The sequence below is a fragment of the Seriola dumerili genome, unplaced genomic scaffold (assembly GCF_002260705.1).
Source record: "Seriola dumerili isolate Sdu_G_001 unplaced genomic scaffold, Sdu_1.0 BDQW01000230.1, whole genome shotgun sequence".
NCBI lineage: Eukaryota > Metazoa > Chordata > Actinopteri > Carangiformes > Carangidae > Seriola > Seriola dumerili.
This window is the reverse complement of record NW_019174485.1, coordinates 1,982,912-2,004,740: the sequence shown is the minus strand read 5'-3', so window position 1 is coordinate 2,004,740 and position 21,829 is coordinate 1,982,912. Positions and strand designations below refer to the sequence as shown.

At 41.4% G+C, this 21,829-nt stretch overlaps 3 protein-coding genes across 8 annotated transcripts; 1 reads left to right on the top strand and 2 right to left on the bottom strand.

Annotated features, from left to right (window-relative positions):
• Window positions 1-183: 183 nt before the first annotated feature.
• Window positions 184-725, bottom strand: rln3 (relaxin 3). Its single transcript, XM_022755752.1, has 2 exons — window positions 551-725; window positions 184-464 (listed from the first exon to the last, which is right to left on the bottom strand). The coding sequence occupies exons 1-2, from the start codon at window positions 723-725 to the stop codon at window positions 184-186; spliced, it is 456 nt and encodes a 151-aa protein (XP_022611473.1).
• rfx1 (regulatory factor X1) lies at window positions 335-13,002 on the top strand. Of its 6 annotated transcripts, XM_022755746.1 has the most exons (19): window positions 335-406; window positions 630-726; window positions 2,874-3,243; window positions 6,273-6,370; window positions 6,491-6,583; window positions 7,467-7,540; window positions 7,705-7,996; window positions 8,094-8,275; window positions 8,425-8,544; window positions 8,911-9,029; window positions 9,303-9,421; window positions 9,707-9,810; window positions 9,923-10,074; window positions 10,286-10,383; window positions 11,102-11,251; window positions 11,366-11,577; window positions 11,701-11,854; window positions 11,951-11,996; window positions 12,100-13,002. In XM_022755746.1, the coding sequence occupies exons 3-19, from the start codon at window positions 2,901-2,903 to the stop codon at window positions 12,249-12,251; spliced, it is 2,508 nt and encodes an 835-aa protein (XP_022611467.1). In that variant the 5' UTR covers window positions 335-406; window positions 630-726; window positions 2,874-2,900; the 3' UTR covers window positions 12,252-13,002. The 6 variants fall into 6 exon arrangements, with proteins under 6 accessions (XP_022611467.1, XP_022611469.1, XP_022611470.1 ...); XM_022755748.1 differs by lacking the exons at window positions 335-406; window positions 630-726 and adding an exon at window positions 1,594-1,700 and having other exon boundaries at window positions 6,494-6,583; XM_022755749.1 differs by lacking the exons at window positions 335-406; window positions 630-726 and adding an exon at window positions 1,594-1,700 and having other exon boundaries at window positions 12,103-13,002.
• A 2,298-nt stretch (window positions 13,003-15,300) lies between these two features.
• Window positions 15,301-21,525, bottom strand: dcaf15 (DDB1 and CUL4 associated factor 15). The gene is made up of 13 exons (XM_022755751.1): window positions 21,430-21,525; window positions 20,640-20,737; window positions 20,207-20,345; window positions 19,988-20,094; window positions 19,723-19,868; window positions 19,479-19,640; window positions 18,465-19,082; window positions 18,265-18,356; window positions 17,590-17,712; window positions 17,267-17,349; window positions 17,020-17,124; window positions 16,791-16,906; window positions 15,301-16,114 (listed from the first exon to the last, which is right to left on the bottom strand). Exons 1-13 carry the CDS (start codon window positions 21,523-21,525, stop codon window positions 16,059-16,061), a joined length of 1,941 nt encoding a protein of 646 aa, XP_022611472.1. The 3' UTR covers window positions 15,301-16,058.
• Between the last annotated feature and the right edge of the window lie 304 nt (window positions 21,526-21,829).

The window sequence follows — 21,829 nt, the reverse complement described above, 5'->3', positions numbered from 1 at the left end:
GCTTTATTAAACATATATATTAATCTGATAATCACAGAAAAAAACTTGTGTACACATTCACATTCCTGTATCAATAGTCAACACATGGACAGTCAGTTGGATGTAATAGGAAAAGTTAGAAATAGGAAAAGAGTAGAGCTCTGCAGTGGTGACAGCACAAGATTCATAACTAAAAAACTAGGTTCAGCACAGAGAGCTTATTTCACTCTTGCTACATCCCCACTTGCAGCAGGCGTTGGACAGTCCAACCACAACATCCCGTCCTTTTCTATCTGCACTCCGTAGAGCCTCGAGCACCTCCTCTGAGATTGGGGAGCGAGCTAAGCGGCTGAATCCAGCAGCCAGAGATGCCACATCCAGCGCTTGATCTTTCCATGCTTTGGACTCCACAGGATCCTGCTCACTGGTAAGTTGAGGGATGGGATTTTTGACCCATGGGTCAAACGCTTCTTCCCCAATAAGAGCTGATAAAAAAAGAGGGGTGAATCTCTTAATATTACATTTTGGCTCTTGGAAAACATGGGACAAAGTCTCTCATACACAGTATTACCTGAGTCTCCTATGCTTCTCCTCCAGCGAGAACCACCACAGGTAAAGATGACAGCTCGTATGAATTCTCTTCCACACAGTTTCACCCCATAGAAAGAGGGATGGCCATCATTGGAGCGAACCCTGTCGACGAGTACCACCAACAAGCTGAGGGTCAAAAGTGCTGCCTTCCACATGGTGAGAGTTAAAAGATGCTGAAGGGGTCTCAAAGGCTGGAAATTGCTTGAGGTGTCGGTGTGGTTTGTGTCTGTGTCTGAACAGCTTATATAGGCCTCAGCATCTCAGAGAAGGACCTCAACTCACCTGCACTCTTCGTCATGCCCAGAGATAAAAGTGGAGACCTTTAGGGGCAACAATGAACATAGAGAAAAAGAAAAATTGTGATTAAGTAGCGAATGATGCCACAGGTGATGTAAGCCAAGCTCTTGGCTATCTAATCACCTGTGACCTTTTGATGGCCTTTCTGTCCCTTACATCAGTTGGGTTGTGCTGTGTGTCACCAACACAATCTCCGTCTTGGTATCTGCTCTGGCAGGCATTGGATGGAGATCACAATCCATTCACCCCAAGGATTGCTGGGTGCTGTGCCTTGGTGTTCACTACAAGCAACACACACACATATACATGAACACTGCAGATAGGTTTATGAGGACAGCTGGTGATACTGCACTGACACAAATCAGTTGTGAATTTGTGAATGTTTTACAATATTTATTATTTAAATATGCGTATAGAGCATATAGAGGGGGTTTGATATATGCGACAGTATGAATATTTTCTTTGAAATGAATCAATTGACATTCACTATTTTCCATCTATCTGCTTGACATTCTGTGCAATCGAAAAAGTCACATTAGAAGTGGTAATTTGACGTTGGGCTCTGGCGAAAGTGACAGACAGGGACTGTCTTCCAATCAACGAGCAGTCATTTTAATGACGCTACGACCACCTACCAAGTCAGCCAATCCGCATTTAGTGTAGGGCGGAGCGATGACGAGAGGGTAGCAACAGTTGCCCCGGTGAAGGCAAGGCGCCATAGTCACGGTAGTCCTGGCGACAAGAACCAAGCAACGGGAGTCAACAACAACAACCTAAATCTAAGGAAAAAAACTTTAACGACTAAAAGGGACTAATACTGGATTAATCTAGAGGTGAAGAAGTAAAATATCTCCGATTTATCATTTCATTTTCTGTATAATTTATACGTGTGCTTGTTTGTACTGTCATCAGCGTTAACGTGAAATTGGTCGAGAGTGTCGGTGATGAAAGTGGTTGCTAGCTTCTTTCCAAACGCAGACCGTTGTTATGGCGATGTCAGACCTTTGATAAGAGCACAAGATGGCGGGTGTGTTGTAGTGCCTGCCGTACTTTTTTTTTTTTAAAGCTAATTTGGCATAATGTTCAGGGTATTTCTTACAGTTTCGATTACCGTTGAAATTAGAGTGAGACGTGATTGATGGCGTGGTCATATATTTATTGACTAACCGATAGGAGTAGCTAACATCTAGCTAACTCGCTTTAACGTCACAAGTCAACGTGAGCTGTTAGCTGGGGAAGCTATCACTCTCGTTTTCTCAGCTCACTTTTCAAGCAATCAATCCAGAAACCTTAGGTACAGGAAAGCACATGGAACTGCTCACTCAACTAAATAATCTATGAGTTATAAACACATGGACATAAATTCAGAATGTTTCATAATGTTTTTGTGACTTTGAAAAAGTTTTTGGTCTGACATTGGATTCGGCAAGTCACTCCCGTGAACACAGTGTGCCGGATGATCATCTGATTGTCTTGTTTGCCGTGTTGGTTTACGCAGGAGTGGCTTGTCTCCCAGTGGGATGGCCTGAAGTTCTGAGTGACAGTGGACCCAATAATTAATATGATAGTAATATCTGGAACTGTCCATGGTTACATATTTTATAATTTTTAGTTAGTTATTTAATGTAACTTGAAACACCACGGTAACGGTGAATAAACCTTGTTTTTCTAATTTAAGTGATTGCTCTATTAATCGTTCTTAAATTTGCACTGTTTTCATACTGGACCAAACAGGAAAGGCTCTAGACTACTGCTTAGTCTCACACAAAAGCCTTACTTCCTCTTCTGGTTTATGTTACACAGACAGACACACACACACACACACACACACACACACACACACACACACACACACACAAGCAAACACATGCATAGACACATGTTAGCACACACACGCTAGTTATATTTGGCCAAAACATAGAGAGGTGAAATGATGCCAACAAAGTGTGTTTCTATGTACATTTGTAGCTTTTTCACTAATGATTGCTCTCTCTTTTTATTCACAGAACTAGTGCCTCAAAGCATTGGTTGCTATGGCAACTTCTGGATACTCAGAGGACCTTCAGCCTCAGCAGGCCAACACAGTAACCATAGCAACAGCTGCAGCCACCACACCCTCATCCGCAAAGACAGCACACTTCCTGTCGGAGATCCCACCAACCTCTGGAACAGCTACAACAGCTAACCAATCAACCACTGCCTCAAAAACAGGACAGGATGCACTTTGTTCTCAAGCGCCACCCACCCAGAGCCAGAAGGCAGTGGTTCTGACCACTCCCACGCAGCACTATGTAACCCCTGAAATCCAGCACTCTACGGTCCAGAAGAGTAATGGTCAGAGTGGCTCGCCTCAGTACATCATAGTAACTGTGACAGGTGAGAGACACATACCAACATGATACATACAGCACTTTGCAAACATAGATAATACACACTTGATCGTTCACATAGGCAGGAGGAGGGCATGGTATGCTGTGCAGTCTGAGCAATCTTCAGTTTGTCCCACAAGTCTGTTTCTAGGGTATAAACAACAGGCTGGATCCTGGTTGGAGACTGGCAGTTTGTCCATCACAGAGTCTTGCATTGTAGTTACAAATCAGTGCAGAGGAGAGTTGCATATAAACATTTGCCCATAAATCTTTAAAATAATGAGAGGTGCTTGTCATTAGTTTACAGGGCCAGCCATGATCAAAAATTTCAGTTTTTTTTGTGACTAGCTGTAAAAAAAAAAAAAAAAAAGTTGAAGTAGTATCAAACAGTGCTGAAGCAATTAATCCATTAGTTATTGAACAGAAAATTCATCTTAAATAATTTTAATATTTAAGTAATGGTTAAGTAATTTGTCAAGAAAAAACGTATTTAGGGTTCATCGTTCTCATGTGTGAGGATTTTCTGCTTTTTTAAGTGGTGTAAATTTTAAGATGAAAATCTTTTGTGTTTTTGAATAGCAATTTGACAACAACACCTTGACCTCTGGTAACTCCAATGGATATTTTTCACAATATCCATTATATTTTATAACTGCGCGTTTAATCATCTTCACTTAACAAATCAATAATCAAAATTTTCGTCATATCTTTATCCCAAGCCTAGATTTCACTTGTTCATCAACATTTTAATAATAATCAACAGGATTTCTAAAAAGAAATCCATCATTAATAGCTATAGCCCAAGTTGGCTCTAAAACATGTTCCAGTAATATCCACAGACATTTTAAGAATTATTTGACTGCATTTGTTTACAACAATCTGAATAGTTATTGTTGATGAGGATGATGTTTAGTTAGTTCATTGTTTGTTGGTAATAATCCCAGGTTACAGGTTTTCTGCCCTAATGAACTGCATGTCATCTTTAAAATAGTCCCTGATTAGACGGCTAAAATGAAGACCAGCACAGATCTAAATTGAGTCAGTATTGAAAAACCACTGATATATTTTGATTGTCCGGTTGGGTGGTGCATACATTATGTGGACAAAATAAGCTGATGGATTTGGTTGCTAGGCTGCATAGTCCCAAACGTGGGAGCGTGGATGGCTGATGGATGGAACCTGACTTGTCTTTTACTCTGCTGCTTTTGCTATTCTAGAGAGATGTTTTAATTTTAACAACACTGTTAATTTTGTTATTATTATATAACATCAGCTTAGCTTTAAGTTTGAAATTTGCATTACAGAAAATTAGATGAGGCTGTATCTATGGTTCCTAATGTAATGTGTGCTTACAAGGCTTTCAGCCCTTTGCAGATATTAGTTAAAATGAATTAAGGCCATTGCTTTTTTTGAAATGTATCCTGAAGTAAAAAAAAAAAAGCTCAATAGTAGGGAAACCAGTTGGTATTTTAAAATAGGGTGTTAACTAGTGGAAATGTGAGAGAATCGACCCCAACACTGGAGTATATCTGTATATTTATTTTAGGGCTGTCTATTCGTAGATCTTTTTGCCTGCCAGTATCAAATAACACTATGCACTCTCACCCAGAGTGAGAGAGTCACAGGCCCGAGGCCTGTCTCATTCTCATGGTGCAGGACTACTAAGTTAGCCGAATAACTGCTTCATGAGAGAGGATACACTTAAGCTTGTGTGCTCTTCTGTTTTTATCTATTCACATTTTTGATAGCTGGCTGAAATTATGTATGTTAGCATTTCTATTAAACCAGTGATGCAGTATATTGTGTTGTGCTATTCACGAGGTTTAGACATTGTAACAGCCCGCCTCTGTTGAAGAACACAGAATGGAACAGAAAGTATTATGTAACATATAAACAGGACAAAAATGTTTTTGTGCTCGTTTTTGTGCAGCTAGGACTTAATGTTGGTAATAACGATTAAAACCAATTTTGTAGCAGGGATTCCTTTAAAGAACTAGAGTTTTACCTGTTAAACTGGTAGAAATAATAGTATATAAGTATAAAAAGTATAGTATAATACTTATTTGTTTAATTTTAGCGTTCAAAATATAAAATGAAAAAAGATACATGCCCCACGCATTTGTCAGGTCTGGATAAACCTGGTTAAACTAAACAAAGTTGTGGAGCAGAAGGGATTGCACAGAATAATGTCACATTCATTATTTTGTTCAATCAGTAGCCTTATTAGACTTCCCCTCTTAATCCAGAAATTCAGTGGCATTGAGGTATAAATGTAGCCACCAGACAGAGGTAAGTAGTTAGATATTTAACCAGCCTGTGGGACATTATGTTATCTCTAGTAAAATCTAATTTACTAAATTTACAAAAAAGTTGCTTATATAAAAAGTATAAAAGGAAGCCAAAATGTAAAAATATCTGAGGAGCGACTGAATCTTATTTTTCATTAGTGATCATAATACAAAGTTAAATTGAATGTGTGTGTTGTGCGGAGTTGTGCTGGTTCTGCTATGACTTGGGTCAAATGTAACTACGGGTATGTTTACAGCAGTTAACTTAGGTAGAGCAGCACAGTAGACAGTGCAGGGCACTTGTTTCTCACCTGAAAGGTATAAAAAAGTGAATATTATCCTCTCCTCTGCCAACCCTCCATCCACTGTTTTCTCCCTCTATCCTTCATCCCTCGTGTATCTCTCATTTCCCTCTCTCATCTGATCTGCATGTTTACAAGATGGAGGGATTTCTCTCTCCATCTGGGGAGATTAGCTGTCCAAGGCTGTCCTTCTGCATGCAACATATAAGGATGAAAGGAGAGACACACTCTTCTCTTTCCTCAGTATCAGTCTCTCCTCAGTCAAGCAAAAAAAAGAAACTTAGTTGCAGGATGTTCTGCGGTGGCTGTTATTACGATTTGGAAGCAGTATGTCGTGAGTACTGAACTTGTGGTGATGGTGGCTTGTTTTTTTAGTTTTAGTAAGTCAGTTTTATTTGATAATCTGATGAAACTTCTCTCCCTCACCCTCCATGTGCCATCCCTAGAGGGTTCTGTCCACTCCAATGACAGTCTGTCAGACTCCAGCCCGCCTGCCCCCGGTGTTCCTACTCAGGTGGTCCAACCAGTGCAGACGACCCCACAGGTAAGACGCACATACATTTACAAACCCCATGAATTTGTCATTTGACCACGAAGGAGCAGGTTACAAACAGAGGGTTGACTGCTGATAAAGTTTATTTGACACTGTGACTTTACTCACCAGCAGAGGTCAGTGTTGCAGGCGGTGTCGCAGGCAGCCAAGAGGATTCAGACAGGCCACATCAACAATATACAGTCTGTGCTCATTAACCAGGAGGTAAACAGACATACACAAGACATTTTATCTTACCATGTAAGAGAATAGATGATAAATACATTAAATTTAAGTGTAGGGGTAATGTCATCATGTGTTCATTACTAATGGTTTTGTGAAGTGGAACCCTTTACAGCAAGTACAAGAGAGGGTTGATGGAGAGAAAGCCCTTTGCTAAGCTTTGCATGTTTCTCCACCTCTGTAACATACTCTTACATCTCACATTCTTACTATGGCTTACCTGAACACTATACTGTGCTGGCCATTGGTCATGCCATACCATTTGTATTGATCCTCACTGGCAGAAAACAGCCTGTTACTTCTTTATTTCTGTAGTTGTGTTTGTTAATATCCATCTTTAAACTATCATGCCTACTAAGAAATTCAGTCAACAATTTGGCTTCCATTGATGTATTACAATAATGATGGGGAGCTGTGAAACCAGTTTCAGAAATTGTGGCTGCTCGGCCCTTCCTCTGAACAGAACCCCCCTTGAACTAGTTATGTGTTGTTTCCAGCTGCAGTAGGCACCTGTTTACAGCAAAAACAAAACTGACAGCTCACTGCCCACTGAGAACAAAAGAGACAAATTTAGAGAGCAGCTGGGACATTGTGTAGCAATTAGCAGCTAAAGAGCCAGGTATTTCCCTCAGGAGTTGGTGGAGACCAAAAACAGAGCTAAGAGAGAGTGATTATTCCAGTGGACATAAACACAACTCCAAATGAGAAACGCTACTGTGGCTCCGTGTTTGCTGAATGTGTAAATAGACAACTGTTTGATATGAAAAGATACTAATATTGTCTTTGCATCCTGCTGTGCTGCCCTTCACTGAAATCCCGGAAATGACTGAAAGCTCCTTTAAGACTCCTCTTTGCTTGTGTCCAGGTGGAGCATGTGTACTCTGGCCAGGTGCAGTATGTGGATGGAGCGGGAGATGCAACTTTCACCACATCCACCATGTGAGTAGAGAGCAAACTGCTTTGGCTGCTTGTTGCATATCTCTTAGACACGATCACTCACTAACACAAGCAATCACACATCTTGCAAATTTCGTGGTATTACAACTGCATGTATTGTACATTTATATGTTTCTGTGTGCATGTACGTGTCTTTTCTTGTCCAGTCGATCGAGCAACTACCCTTTCTCCGATTCGCCCCTCTACTCCCAGACCCCTCCCACCTCCTCTTCTACCTACTACGAGGCTACGCCCAGCTCTGAGTCAGACATCACCGGATCTGTGACCTCGCAGTCAGTTTCTGTGGCAACTGGGGGAGCCAATAGCGGAGCAGCTGCTGCGGGTGGAGCGGGCTACGTCATTCAGGGAGGTTATGTGTTAGGGGGAGGAGGAGCGGCAGGTGGAGGAGGAGGAGGACAGAGTTACTCTAGCCCTAACTCTCGTGCCCCACCTGCTACTGTGAGTACTGAAGTTGTGAAGGTGAAAAATGTGCTTATTCATAATCTATGACATGAATGTTCAGAAAATTAAATATTGTGACCAACCGTTTCCCTAGGTGCAGTGGCTGTGTGATAACTATGAAGGGGCGGAGGGGGTGAGTTTACCTCGCTGCACCCTCTACTACCACTACCTGCTGCACTGCCAGGAGCAGAAACTAGAACCTGTCAATGCTGCGTCTTTCGGCAAACTCATCAGGTCTGTCTTCATGGGTCTGCGTACACGAAGATTAGGGACCAGGTACACACATATACACACACACACACACACACACCGCACACACACACACACACACACACACACACACACACACACACACACACACACACACATGCATTGATGTTGCTAGAGGAGTATCTTACATCATTGTAATAACTTTTTTGTTTCAGAGGGAATTCTAAGTACCACTACTATGGCCTGAGGATCAAATCTGGTTCCCCGCTGCTCCGACTGATGGATGAACAACAGCACATGGCGATGAGGCAGCAGCCTTTCTCACAGAAAAACAGGTATCCAGGCACTTGTACTTTTGTGAAATTTGTAATTCCAGCATTACTCTTGAGATCTTGTAAATATAGTTTGAATTATATTAGTGTATATCATCACCTAAAAATGCCTCACCTGTGAGTTTATTTCTTTAAATCTGTGCCTGAGTTGCACTGCATTGTATTCTCAATGCATCTTGGTTGCATTAACCAACCACCCATACACATTATAAGTACATCTCATTTATAAACAGCAAGATGTTGCTTTGCTCATGATTTTATCATTGCCTGTTTTTTTCACATGCTCCAATTACAACATATCCTGTATCTGTATCTTTCCTGTGACTCTTTCTCTCTGTCTCACTGAATGCTGGGTAAACTATCCAATAGGATAAAGCCAGTTCAGAAGGCACAGGGGATCACCAATGGGACATCAGGTGGGACAGGTCAACAGCAGGCGGCACTCTGTGATATCTCAGCCCAGGTGCAACAGTATCAGCAATTTCTGGGTGAGGAACAGCTGCACTCAACACTGCATGATATGAACCATTGTTTTCTAGCAATAGACGGTCTCTTGTTGTCCGATTTTATTTAAAAGAAATGAATACGTTGATATAACCCGGCCTTAATTTCCTGTTGCACTATTGGTAATAATTATAAAATTGTGGTAACACTGGAATGATTGGTGATAAATATTTTGTCTAACGTGAAACTAAAGACTTTACTCTTTCATCTCCATGTTCTCTCTGTTTCTCTTTTTGCCGGTGCTGAATCTTGTGTAGAGGCATCAAGGCCGCTGCCAGACTTTGTGGACATTGATCTGCAAGATCGAACCCTGCCTGATGGAATCCTTTTAGAACACCTCAAGGCCTTTCAGACTCTCTACAGAGAACACTGTGAGGTAGGCTGCTGTGGACATGGAAAGGTTACACACTGATACACTGACCATAATATTCCTTATTTTCATGTTTGCATCCTTATTAAAACACAGCTTCAATTACAGCCAGTAGTCTGATGTCAAAAGTTGAGGTGAATTTGTTGTGTAGCACATAAATGTTTCAATAACTAAAAAGACATAAAGCTCCCTGTGAAAATTGTTTCTGGGGAAAATATTGAGAAAACATGACGCCGTAATTGTAAAGAAGCTTTAACGACCTTGGTGTTTTTGTGTGTGTGATCCTCACAGGCCATTCTGGATGTGATGGTCAACCTTCAGTTCACTCTTGTGGAGACACTGTGGAAATCCTTCTGGAGGTTCAGCCAGAGCAATGACACAGAGTCACTCAACCTGTAATTATCACAAACACACTCAAACAACATGATGAAAGAAATAAGACACAGCTATAACTGACTATGAATGGTCTGTCTCTACCTCTGTAACAACACTCTCGCACTCCTCCAGGCACAATGAGTCTGAGAAGCGTCTGCCCAAATCGTGCCTGGTTGTGCTGTGTAAGTTTGAGCCAGTGTTGCGCTGGACGAGAGAGTGTGACAACCTGCTGTACCAGACTCTGGTGGAGATCCTCATCCCTGATGTACTGAGACCCATCCCTAGTGAGTTATTAAGGCTTCAAAGAGCAATGTGAACAAAACTGTTCAGTGAGACAATCAATGCTGATAGATAGATTTACAGCATTCCAGTTTGCTCTTCAACCTCAGGGCAAGATCAGGGGGTTTCTCCTCTACTGCACACCTTTAGGTCAACGTAAATGTAAACCTACTCTCTCTCTTTCTCCTTTCTACATCACTACCTCACCTGCATCAGGTGCCTTAACTCAGGCCATCCGTAACTTTGCAAAGAGTCTGGAGAATTGGTTGACAGGTGCCATGATGAACATACCAGAAGAGATGGTTCGCATAAAGGTAATTGTATGCTAATGCATGATACACTAGATATCAAGAAAGAGCTCTGCTTCCTTTCTTTTACATTTTTGTATTTCATGTCTGTACATGGCCAGTTGTCAACACTTTCTCAAATCCATCCAGATGATGTCTCGATCCAGTTTAAGCAGTTGGACCTGGAATGAGAATTTATGTCAAATGTGTGTCGAGTGACCTCCCACTTCCATAACTACCATAAACTGTGACTAAAGAGAAAAATATACACATTCATGTCTCACCATACAGATAGATGGTAAATTGACTGCATTTATATAGTGCTTTTGTAGCCACAGCTCAAAGTGCTTTACACCACAAGCCACATTCACAAAGTGCTTTTTTCTAAACATAAAGTGCTTTTCTAACACATGCACACATGCACACATTCACACATTCACACACCAATGTTACATCAGGAGCACAGCAAGAGCCGGGAAACGAACTGCTGACCTTCCGAATAGTGGAGTAGATGAGAAAGACAACCTTAGAAATGATCATGACCCTGACCACCTCCAAACGTAACCTACCTGTGCGATGGGATCTCACTATATATTTGGTCTTGATGTGCATTTACAGGTTTTCAGCGATGTCCTATTGAGATTGGAAAATCTGAGATGCACTTAAATCGCAAGTCTGGATTGGGCCATATTGTGCCTACTTCCTGACTTCTTAGTATTCGTACTTTCCCTCTCCCTTTCTTTAGGTGGTGTGTGTAGGCTCTTTCTCCCAGACCCTGCGTCGCTACACCAGCTTAAACCACCTGGCCCAGGCTGCACGCGCTGTCCTTCAGAACTCAGCCCAGATCAACCAGATGCTCTCTGACCTCAACCGAGTTGATTTCACTAATGTACAGGTCTGTCAGTACTACTGTCTCCCTCCTTTCCCCATTCCATCTATTACTTTCCTGTGTTGATGTTAAAGTGAAATGAAACCGAACCCTTACACTGTCAACCTGTGTCTCCCACAGGAGCAGGCATCCTGGGTGTGTCAGTGTGAAGACCGTGTGGTCCAGAGGCTGGAGCAAGACTTTAAAATGACTCTGCAGCAGCAAAACTCCCTGGAGCAGTGGGCTACCTGGCTGGATAGTGTTGTCTCCCAGGTCCTAAAGCCCTACGAGCACAACCCTGTTGCCCTACCAAAGGCTGCCAAGGTCTTCCTGCTCAACTGGTCCTTCTATAGGTGAGCGGAAAAAGAAAAAAAACATGATGTGTAAAGATCGGCACATAAGATATTTGGCTTCTTGTTAGATAAAGATGTAAGATTTAAGATACATTTTGTATATCTCCTCTGATTTCTCACCAGTTCTATGGTAATCCGGGACCTGACTCTGCGCAGTGCTGCCAGTTTCGGCTCCTTTCACCTGATCCGCCTGCTGTATGATGAGTATATGTACTACTTGATAGAGCACAGGGTGGCCCAGGCTAAAGGAGAGACACCCATTGCAGTCATGGGAGAAGTATGTGCCTGCACATAGTCGCTCACATATTGCAGCCCGCATCTGATGATACACGCTTTATGTTTATAAATGTCAAATCCTTACTCTGTGTTGCAGTTTGCCAGCACTGTCAAGAGCCGAACCTCTCCAGACCTGGAGAAAGGTAAATTCAGCATGGTTCTCCACAAATATATTTAGTTTTAAGTTTTGCTCTAGCATCTGCAATCAGAATGCTTAATTGTCATGTCACTGCCTTTCTCCGTCAGAAGAAGAAGAAGAGGATGAGGAAGAGGAGAGCGAAGAAGAGAGTGGAGATCTCGTGCTGCAGTCCAGCTCTCTGAGTGCGGTCGATGACGAGTCGTCTATGGAACCGCCCACAAAGCAGCCCAGGACAACTTTAAATTTGCACACACCTTAGTCAATCATCTATATAATTAACACACACCACTTCACATCCGCCGTTGCTTTAAGTTTAACATCATGTCATCCCATTCTGTCATCAACTTCAGATTTGCGAACAGACGATGTTTGATGTTAGGTGTGTGGTTGCCTGGTGCGTGTGCAAGCATGTGAGAAAGTGGGAGAGCCCCTTGCCAATTTTGTATGTTGTACTTTTGTGCTGCCATTTTTTTTTTTCTTTTGGCCTTCACCTAATCATTTACAATCCTTCCCTGTGCCTTCCACTCTCTGTTCATTGGCTAGATGTCAATAGCCATTCTTGTCCAGCCTAAACTCAACAATATATACAGTACATTCTCGACTCACTCCTGCCCTGCCTTAACCACTGACCTGATTTTTGCGGAGAGATGAAAAGTCTCCAGTGTTCTTCATTGTACTCTAAACTCAAAAGTATCACCTACATTGCCTTTAAAGCAATGGCTATGCAGGGGAGCTGGACTTTAATTAATCACACTGTATGAAATATACATTTTTTAAATCTAATAGTAGCATCTGGAATGATACTGCATCATAAAATTTTGTTGGCGCTTGGATGTGATTTACAGCTATTTGTGAATGCCGTATTTTACTTTTTTAAATGTCATTTCTAATTAATTTGGCCAACTAACTGATACCCTGTGCCTTTGAGAGATTTCTAGCCTGAAAAAGAAAACGCTTGTATTCTATATATTCTGTATTGGTGGATCAATAAATGAAGGTCCTGTGAAGTAGTTTTGGTGTTGTCATGAACTTTTGCTAGCTGTTTAAGAAAAAAAATTGAGATGGTGACAGTAAGCCTCGTTGTGATGAGTCCACCCAGTTTTTCATCCATCCATCCATTCATTATCCATTCTTTCTTTCAAGCTCATAATCTGTTTTATACACACACACAAAATCCTACTTGACAGACATATTACTCAAGTGCTACCCGACCACACACACACATTGATAAACAGACTGCAACTTAAGTCAGCCACAGGACAAGGCCAAAGTTTATCCCACCCAATCAGCACTTAACTACAATGTATCCATGGTAACCTTTGTACCAGCTAGATGTACCAGCTAAAGCTATGTCAAAGTTTTTGTAGTGTAAAAGTAGATGTTTATTTTCTGGGTTTCTATGTTGAATATATTGTATAGAACCTATATTACGTACCTTTTGTGAACACTGTCGTATATTCAAACTATTTGTATGTTGTCTAACCATTATTGCCTTAAGAAATATGTTGTGGTATGTCCACCATCCAGAGTATTGAGCTATATTTTTATTGTGATGATGATGATGGACCAAGCATGTGAACATGGTGGTTTTCTAGATGGATACTTTCCATAGAGCACATGCTCAACCAGCAGCTTCTCACATGGCATGAGCAGATGTTGGTTTTACAAGATGTTGGACTTTGGTACTGAAAGGAAAAAAAAGAAAAGATTATAGTCATAGTGGGATGTCCTTCAGGACAATCTGACTATCAAGATGCCACCAAAGAGCACTAAATAGAAAAAGGGTATATTTGCAGACTATAAAATCTGCCTTGAAAAATAAAATCAACTGCTAGCTGCAATGTCACTATCATAACAATTGTGACTTGGATTCTGTACCAGGCTTGTGCTGCTGAATATTTTATAAAAGAGGTCCTCTTGATGTTATTCTGAAGACCTTTGTTCTTAAATCTGTGATAAACATTGGTAGCTTTATTCTCACTGTTAACTAAAAGGATGTGATTGCTCTCAAAATGTGCCAGAATTTTTTCTTCATGGGATCACTGTAGACATTGTTCTTGGTCTTTGCTCAACCACACCAGAGTTGAAGTATTGTACAGCCATAAAGTCGAGAAGAAGAGATAGTTTTAAAAAAAATAATGGTCAATATAGAAGCTGTGGAGATGGAGATATCCTGACATTAAGTCTCTAGTATGAGTCAAGCTCCAAAATCACTGGCTTCTACTTTCCCCATAATGAAACTCTAGGATATTTTTGTTAGACCTCCTAAATGCCAACTTCTGTCAAACCTCATATCTCCAGTTTTTAATGCTGACTTTCTGTTAACTAGAATACAGCCTTGCGCTTGTATGCCTCTGCCAACCAGCCATGGAACTGCAGGAGTTACAGCATTGACTAATGGCCACAAGTGTTTTTGCAAAATATAATGATGTCACAGTGAAGATGACCTTTCACCATTTGGATATAAAATGTTATCACTTAATCATTTTATCCTATTAGACATTTGTATTAAGTTGTGTCATAATTCGTGTATGAATTCCTGAGTCATGCCCAAAAATGTGTTTTGTGAGGTCAGTGGGCCAGAAGTAATGAAATTCCCTCTGGGCATTCCCGCTACATTGAGTCCAAATGAATGTTTGTGCCAAATTTGAAGAAATTCCCTCAAGGCATTACTGAGATATTGCATTCACAAGAATGTGACCAACTGACAACCTGAGAACATAATGCCTTTGGACTTGTAGTCTCAGAAGAAGACAATTATAACACCAAAGACCATGAGAAGTAAATTGAACTTTATGTGTAAAATTGGTGGAATACCCCTTTAAAATGAAGCTAACAGTGTCTTGGACCCCACGTCACAGGTTGCAGTTGTCTCTAACTAGTTAGTTCTCTTAACTACTAACTAGTAAGTACTTAAGTAAGTACAAACATTTTCCTTATTTGAAGCTTGAGGACATAAAATTATCCAGTAATTCACTATAAATGAAGCAAAAACTAGTTTCACTCACCCAAGTTGCAGCACTGAAGAGGATTTTTAAAAAATCCACCAAAACAATTCTGAAATTATTTTGAGCCATTTACGAATGTTATCTTAGTCAAGGTAAAGTTCTCTTAAAACCTAAGAGGCAAACAACTCATGAATGTACAATTAAATCAAACCCCAACTAAACTTAATCACACATTTAAATGCGTGAATCCACTTGAACTAAAAGAAGATATTTAAGTGCAGCTTGCAAATGTAAAAGCTGCATGTATAATATTGCTGAATTATTTTAAAACCAACCACCGATAGCAAATCTTTTAAACATTTTATTTTAACAAAATATCCCAACCTAAAATAGTCTCGCTTCCATGTCAGTAAACATACAGAATGATGTCAACCAGCTGAACAGATGACTCAAACACCTTCTAACTCCATGACATAAAAAAGACATTAAGACTAAAGTGACGCAGAACTGGTTTCACTTTGTCTCATTTTAAATACTGCGGCCTTATGAATGAACATAGCTAGACTGAACTGGTCCAGATCAAGTGAGGAAACTTGTTCAGAAGCAGCAGCATCCGTCAGATGTTACATACACACTAAACATGCACACACTCATACACACTTATACTCTGTAATAAATCTCCTTGTCGGATAGCACAGGTGCAGATATTGCATACGTTCATTTAAAGACACATAAAAAAACACATTCTCACCACAATAACAGTACATCTGTATGTATAAAAACAAAAAGTAAAAACTAAAACTTTGTTCAGTCCAGCTCCTGGTTTTGGTGGTTGCAATAACAATAATACAGTACACAATTCCAAAAAAAAAAAAGAAAAAGAAAAAGATGAAACCTGCAAAGTTAAACACAGAACACATGAAAAACTTCATCTTTACAGTTTATCATCTAGTGCGTTCTAGTGAGTTCAGTTTGACACATGTTTTAACTACATATTACCAAAGCACTGAACATATCCCATTTTTTTTAGATTAAGGTTGGGCTCCATACTGAAGATTAGACTATGTCGATGTGTTTGTGTGCACTTTTGCTTTGACACTTGTTGTCCTCTTCCTTCTTCATAATACAATCCAGGTACATCGGTCACTATCTGCCAACACTTGCAGAGATGAGCCTATAAGTCAGAAGATGAGTGTAATTTGAATTATAATTCCCACATAAACAATTTTACAAACATTCAATTTATGTGTTCCAACTCCAGGACACCTGGTAGTATCCATACTGGCTGGCTGGGCCTTTTCTCACAGAGGACATTTCACATGTCACAAACTGGTGTAAATAATAAAATGAATGATGGTTGAATTCCATTTAGCTGCTTCAGTTTCAGGCTCTTGGTATTCTGGCTCACTATCAGCTTACTGGGACACTGAGAGACTTAAATAGCATGTGTGTTGTATGTTTGCCACATACTGCCCAGCAACCAAGATCAAGACTGTATGGGAATCCAAGTAGTTATGTTGTATATACCTCTTTTTATAAAAATTTGCATCAACGTAAACATCTGTCTGGTAACAAAGAAAAAAAAGTTACATTTGTGTTCAGCTTTTATAGGTGCAAAAAATTCCCATGTACACGCAATACTCCTCAGCTGTTACAAATCTGGGCATTGGAAATGAAAGAAAAAAAGCTGCTGAAAAGTATAATCTGGTTTGTATTTGGCCTCTAACTTGTCCTTTGTCTTGGATGAATGAGAATTCTCATAGACACCTGGCCAATATTTTGAGACACTATTTAGTCTGTGTTGGAGGGTCTGTGGTAGAAATCAGGATACAGATGTGTATATAAGTCACCTTTGTGTAGAGCTTCATTAGTCATGCGATTGATATAGCGGGAGCTGCTCTCAGGAACCAGCCACTTCATCACTGTATTCACACAGGACTTCCTGTAAGAACTCCACACACTCCCGCTGACAGGGAGACAAAAGAGCAACACCTTTAACACAACAGAACTAACACAGCTTAACAAGAAACAGGGAAAAAGACAGAACAGTGTTTGAGGAGGGTGGCAGTAGTTCCTCACCTGGTCTGACCTCTAACCTCTGTAAGGTCACCAACACCCACGGTGCAACACACACCTGTGTTTAAGTCCCAGCTAACCTGCAGGTTGGAATGATAGGTGTTTGGCCTGAGGACAAAAAACACAGAAAAACAGACTCAGTGATGATTGTTGGTGAAGACAAAAAGGCCAATCAGGAATAAATGGGAGGGATGACGAAAGCTTTGAGTTAATTAGCATAGGGTTAAACAGCAGAGAGGAAAACAAATACCTGCAGTGCTCCTCGTCTGAGTTGGAGAACGCCAGTAACAGCAGACCAATGTTGATCATCACAGTGTTGGTCTCTGGACACACCTGATACAAAACAAACACACATTATCGCAATTCATAAAATGTCTTTCCTTCCTTTGTTTAATGCAGAAACATAAAAGTTAAATATCATCTACAGTAACAAATACAAAATGTGAAACAAGTTAGGAAGTATGTATATCATAGTATATTTCTGTTAAGTTGTAAGTTCTGTTACTCATGATGTGACAGAGACTGAAGGTACTGTTTGTGTGTGTGTGTTTGTGTGTGTGTACGTTTACTGACCTCTAATATCACAACATCATAGTCACTGAAGGAGCAGAACTGAGTGGCCCAGGCAGCATCGCTCCTGATCACCTCATTGATAAGATACTCGAAGTCCAAAGTCAACTGCTCAACACACACACTCTGCAAGAGAGAAAACACAAGTTAAAACTTGAAAAAAAACCAATAACGGTACCAAGAGCAACGATACAAATCTTCACTATTAACAAAGGTGAATAATGTTTCTTTTTAGCTGACTGAGCACAAACGCTTTATTCAGTTACACTAAAAATGGACCATGGACACTAATTATATAATCACAGCAAGATAAAAAACAAACTGAATGGAGGTTCAGTCACAGAAGTTACAGACTTAGGAATGTGTTCTTTATTTTAAGGTGAGATTGTACAATATTTTTTTCAGACTGGTGTGTAACATTAAAAGCTCTTCTGTTATATAAACCTGGGCAAAACGCAACAAACTCAACTTAGCTGCTAGCAAGAACGTCATCACATGGAAATGGCTACAGCCAAACCCTGCAACAAAGGACAACTGGACTGCAGCTGTCAATAAAATAAACTATATGGAGAAATTCACCTTTACCTTAAGACTGCGATATGATCAATATATAAAATACTGGAAAAAATGGACTACATTTAGGTGCTATGATTACAGCCACATGACACAAACACTCACCTGTCCATTGTGTGGTCCAGTGACCAGCTGCAGGTTCCTTCCTTTCAGATCAGTGACTGTGAAAGGCAGCTGGACCTTATCATCTTCATAGCCTAGAGATAGAAACAGAGGGGGAAAATGTCAGTCAACAGCTTCAGAGTTAACCTGACAAGAGTCACACGTTTAATCACTCATTGTCTGTGTCCTCCTCTTTATCTCACCTGCTGTATTCTGCTCCGCTGTCCCTGGCTGTTGGAGGCGGTAGTGCAGGTGTGAGTAGTTTACATATCCAGGCTCGCTGGGGCCAGCCTCCTGTGATGAGGACGGGGTCCGAGGGGACGAAGGTGATGAGGAAGAGGATGCAGGAGACATCACTTGTTCAGGGCATTGATGCAAACTGTGGCGCACACCTGATGTTGATGCTTGTGGCAAACTAGTCCGTTTCTCCTCCTCCTCCCTCCTCTCTCTACAATCCTCCTCCTCTGTCCTCCTCTCTCCAGCTTTCCCTTTGTCTCCTGGTATCTGTGCTGCCTCTTTTTCACCAGTATCAGCTGTTCTCCTCTCTTGCTGGCCCTCAGTTTCTTTCCCACTTCCTCCTCCTCCCCCCTGCGCCCGCCTGAAGAGGTCAGCAGCAAACTCCCGGGCTCTCACAGCTGCCTGTGACTGGCTAGGAGATGAGGGGATCGGAGCGGGCCTGCTAGGTGGCAGTCGGCTTTCGGGGGATCCCTGAGGTAGTGACGAAGAAGTGGCCAAAGAGGTGGACGAAGGAGAGGTGGAGGCTTGACTTGACAAAGCGGCTCTCTTTGTGTAGAGGATCTGCGATGACTGACCCTGCTTACCTGCAAGAGACATCAGGAAAGAGAACTGAATTCTGACATGATACTGCTGAACATCCGCCTGAAAATGAGCCAGTCTCATAGATACGAATTAATGAAAATGCACACGCGCATCACGAATAACAATTGGTCATTTTTTCTTGAGCAGTGACAGTGAAAGACAACTAATTTGGCAGCTTGGGAGCATAACAGAGCCACAATACACAGAATAGCACATCAAAAATTTCAGGCCTTTCCCTCACCCTCGAAATTCAGTTTCTCCTGACAATGACCCGATCTGAGCTTTTTCCTATCCCCTATCCCAGTAAATATGTAGTGCATCTTAGACAGTTAAAAATATAGCAAAGTCTGATTGCAGACAGAAAACAGAGACAAGGACAGTGAGTGTGTGTGTGTTACCTGTGCAAAGTGAGATGCCACAGGCCACTAGAGAGTAGCTAGTGTTTAACAGGATCACCTGGTCCTTCTTCAGCTGGAAAGCTGGCTGGAAAGTGGGGAACGGATACACCACCTGGTACCTGCTGTTGAGAACATAGCCATGCTCAAGACACTCCCCACTCCCTGGGGAAAGATGAAGAATACGGATGAGAGAGAGACAGGGGCAATGAGGTCAGTGGAGTTGTGCATTTTTGTGTGTGTTTACCTGTGCGTATGGTTGTGGCTGAGGGAACTGGGCAGCAGTAAGAGCATGGTTTAGGAGGAGGCATGGAGGCAATGGTGATGTAGATGTCTCTGTTGTTCTCATCACTCATCATCAAGTTCATCAGCACAGAGCTTGAACTGCGTGTACTAGCAAGAAGAACCACACAATATTACTTGTCATTACCTACATACTGCAATAACATAATTCTGTTTGAAATTGAAACAGCCGCATAAGGCTGCTGATCAGTGTGTTTATTATTACTTACTTAAAGCCAAAGATGACAATTTTGGAGTGGTCGTTAGGCCACTCACACACAGTAAGGTACAGGTCACTGTAGATTTCCTCACCTGCAAACAGACGCACATGATGGACCTAAAAACATAGAGTAGATATGAGACAACATACAAGATAAGCATACATTCAGTTGACCTTTCAAAGTTTGCATGTGAATCTACTGGCTATATCACGATGAGGATTCCTTTACTTGTTTGAGTCTACTGTGCAGGTTGAACTCCCACCAATAGAGATGGTAGGTATAGAAAGAGAAGTCATCATCTTCTCCACAGTCGCTGGTGTAGGACAGAACATAGCGGCCACATTTGGTGAAGCCAAGGAAGATATGTCTGGAACCATAAAGGTGACAGAGTATGCACAAATATAATACATGTCTTGACTTGAACAATATTACACATGAGAAATCTCCACTGTGGATACAGTGGTCACTGATACGCTGGATCAGTATTGGCGCTGCACTGGTATTGGAGCTGTAGTCTGTTTCGGTAGACAAGCTTAACTGAGGTAACCGGTATTGGTAGAGAAAACTTGAGTCGGTGCATCCCCACTAGCAGTCTCATATCTAGATAAAGCATCACAACAAAATCACAACAAAACCATTTAGTTAACACATGTACACTGACCCTGCTCTCAGGAACTCCTCGCTGACAATGTTTTTCAATGGGACACACACTCGAGGCGGGAGCTTCCTGAACAGACGCTGAGAAAACTGTCCCGATAGCTGCAGAACAGGTCAGAGAGTAGGAGGAGATGACAACTTCATGAGCACATACATAGTGCAACATGAAGCACAGAAATGTGTGTGAAGTATAGAACATTTGTAGTATTAGTGGAATAGCTGTTTCAGAAGTAATGGCTCTGGATAAAAACTACACAGGGATATTCAGCTTCATTCAATGCCAGGCACAGTAATATATCTAATGACTTCCAGCACACATATAGCAGAGGAGTTGTCGATGAAGTAAAGCGGTTTACTTTAAATCCGAGGGCACAGGTTTCTTTTATGGGCTGTGGTGCACTACAAGTTGCTGCAGCCGTTTAACAGAGGCTAACGTCGACTGAGCTTTAACGTTACAATATAACAGGTATTTACCATTGACTTTAATGGCTAGCATGCTACCAGCCCACCAGTGTTACATTAGGTCGAGATGCCTTTGAGCCCATTAGCAAACCAAACAGACGAATGACGAGGGACATCTTTAAAAAGCAGAGAAAACGCATTTTCATATTTTGTAGCATTAGCTAATTAGCCACCTTCCAGCCATTAGCTGTTAGTTGGTTAGCCACAGAGCTAGTTAGCAGTTAGCTATAGCCTCAGAAGCTCCTGAAAAGGAGGAGGCTTTGACTGAAGCAGTCTCACATAATCTATGAGCCATTCTTTTCGTGCCATACATTACGTGGATTCATATCTACCTTCCCACGCATGAGAAGCTTCACGACATGGTCTTTATGTTTTCTTTGAGCTTTCTGTTTGCCGTCGTCCTTTTCTGATTTCGAGCTGGGCGCCATCTCTCCCCGAACTGTTGTCCCTAGTCGCAGTCAGGGCCGTCCTGATTGGTCCACAGCTCGCACGAGACTGCCCTCACTCGCCGGTGGACACATCCATCAAGACCAAAACAAAGGTAGGCCACGGCAGAGGTGACATCCTGCAAGAGGCTACTACAAAGGACCCAACTGTGTCCGATACAACAGTGCCACGTCCGGCAACAATAAAACGTGAAATTTTGACAAGACATTTAATCTGATATGACTTAAGCATTTCGTCTAAAACAAACTCCCAAACACAATGCTGGTGATGAAGACACTGGTAATT

What these genes read in the sequence shown, in the direction of transcription:
- rln3 (XM_022755752.1), bottom strand. Translation starts at nt 725, where the DNA reads ATGTGGAAGGCAGCACTTTTGACCCTCAGCTTGTTGGTGGTACTCGTC. An exon ending in GAGAAGCATAGGAGACTCAG is followed by an intron (nt 465 to 550) that starts GTAATACTGTGT and finishes TTTTTTTATCAG; the next exon opens with CTCTTATTGGGGAAGAAGCG.
- rfx1 (XM_022755746.1), top strand. Translation starts at nt 2,901, where the DNA reads ATGGCAACTTCTGGATACTCAGAGGACCTTCAGCCTCAGCAGGCCAAC. An exon ending in ACAGTATCAGCAATTTCTGG is followed by an intron (nt 9,030 to 9,302) that starts GTGAGGAACAGC and finishes AATCTTGTGTAG; the next exon opens with AGGCATCAAGGCCGCTGCCA. An exon ending in CTCTCCAGACCTGGAGAAAG is followed by an intron (nt 11,997 to 12,099) that starts GTAAATTCAGCA and finishes TTTCTCCGTCAG; the next exon opens with AAGAAGAAGAAGAGGATGAG.
- dcaf15 (XM_022755751.1), bottom strand. Translation starts at nt 21,525, where the DNA reads ATGGCGCCCAGCTCGAAATCAGAAAAGGACGACGGCAAACAGAAAGCT. An exon ending in AGCTTCTCATGCGTGGGAAG is followed by an intron (nt 20,738 to 21,429) that starts GTAGATATGAAT and finishes CCTGTTCTGCAG; the next exon opens with CTATCGGGACAGTTTTCTCA. An exon ending in GAGGTTAGAGGTCAGACCAG is followed by an intron (nt 16,907 to 17,019) that starts GTGAGGAACTAC and finishes TCTCCCTGTCAG; the next exon opens with CGGGAGTGTGTGGAGTTCTT.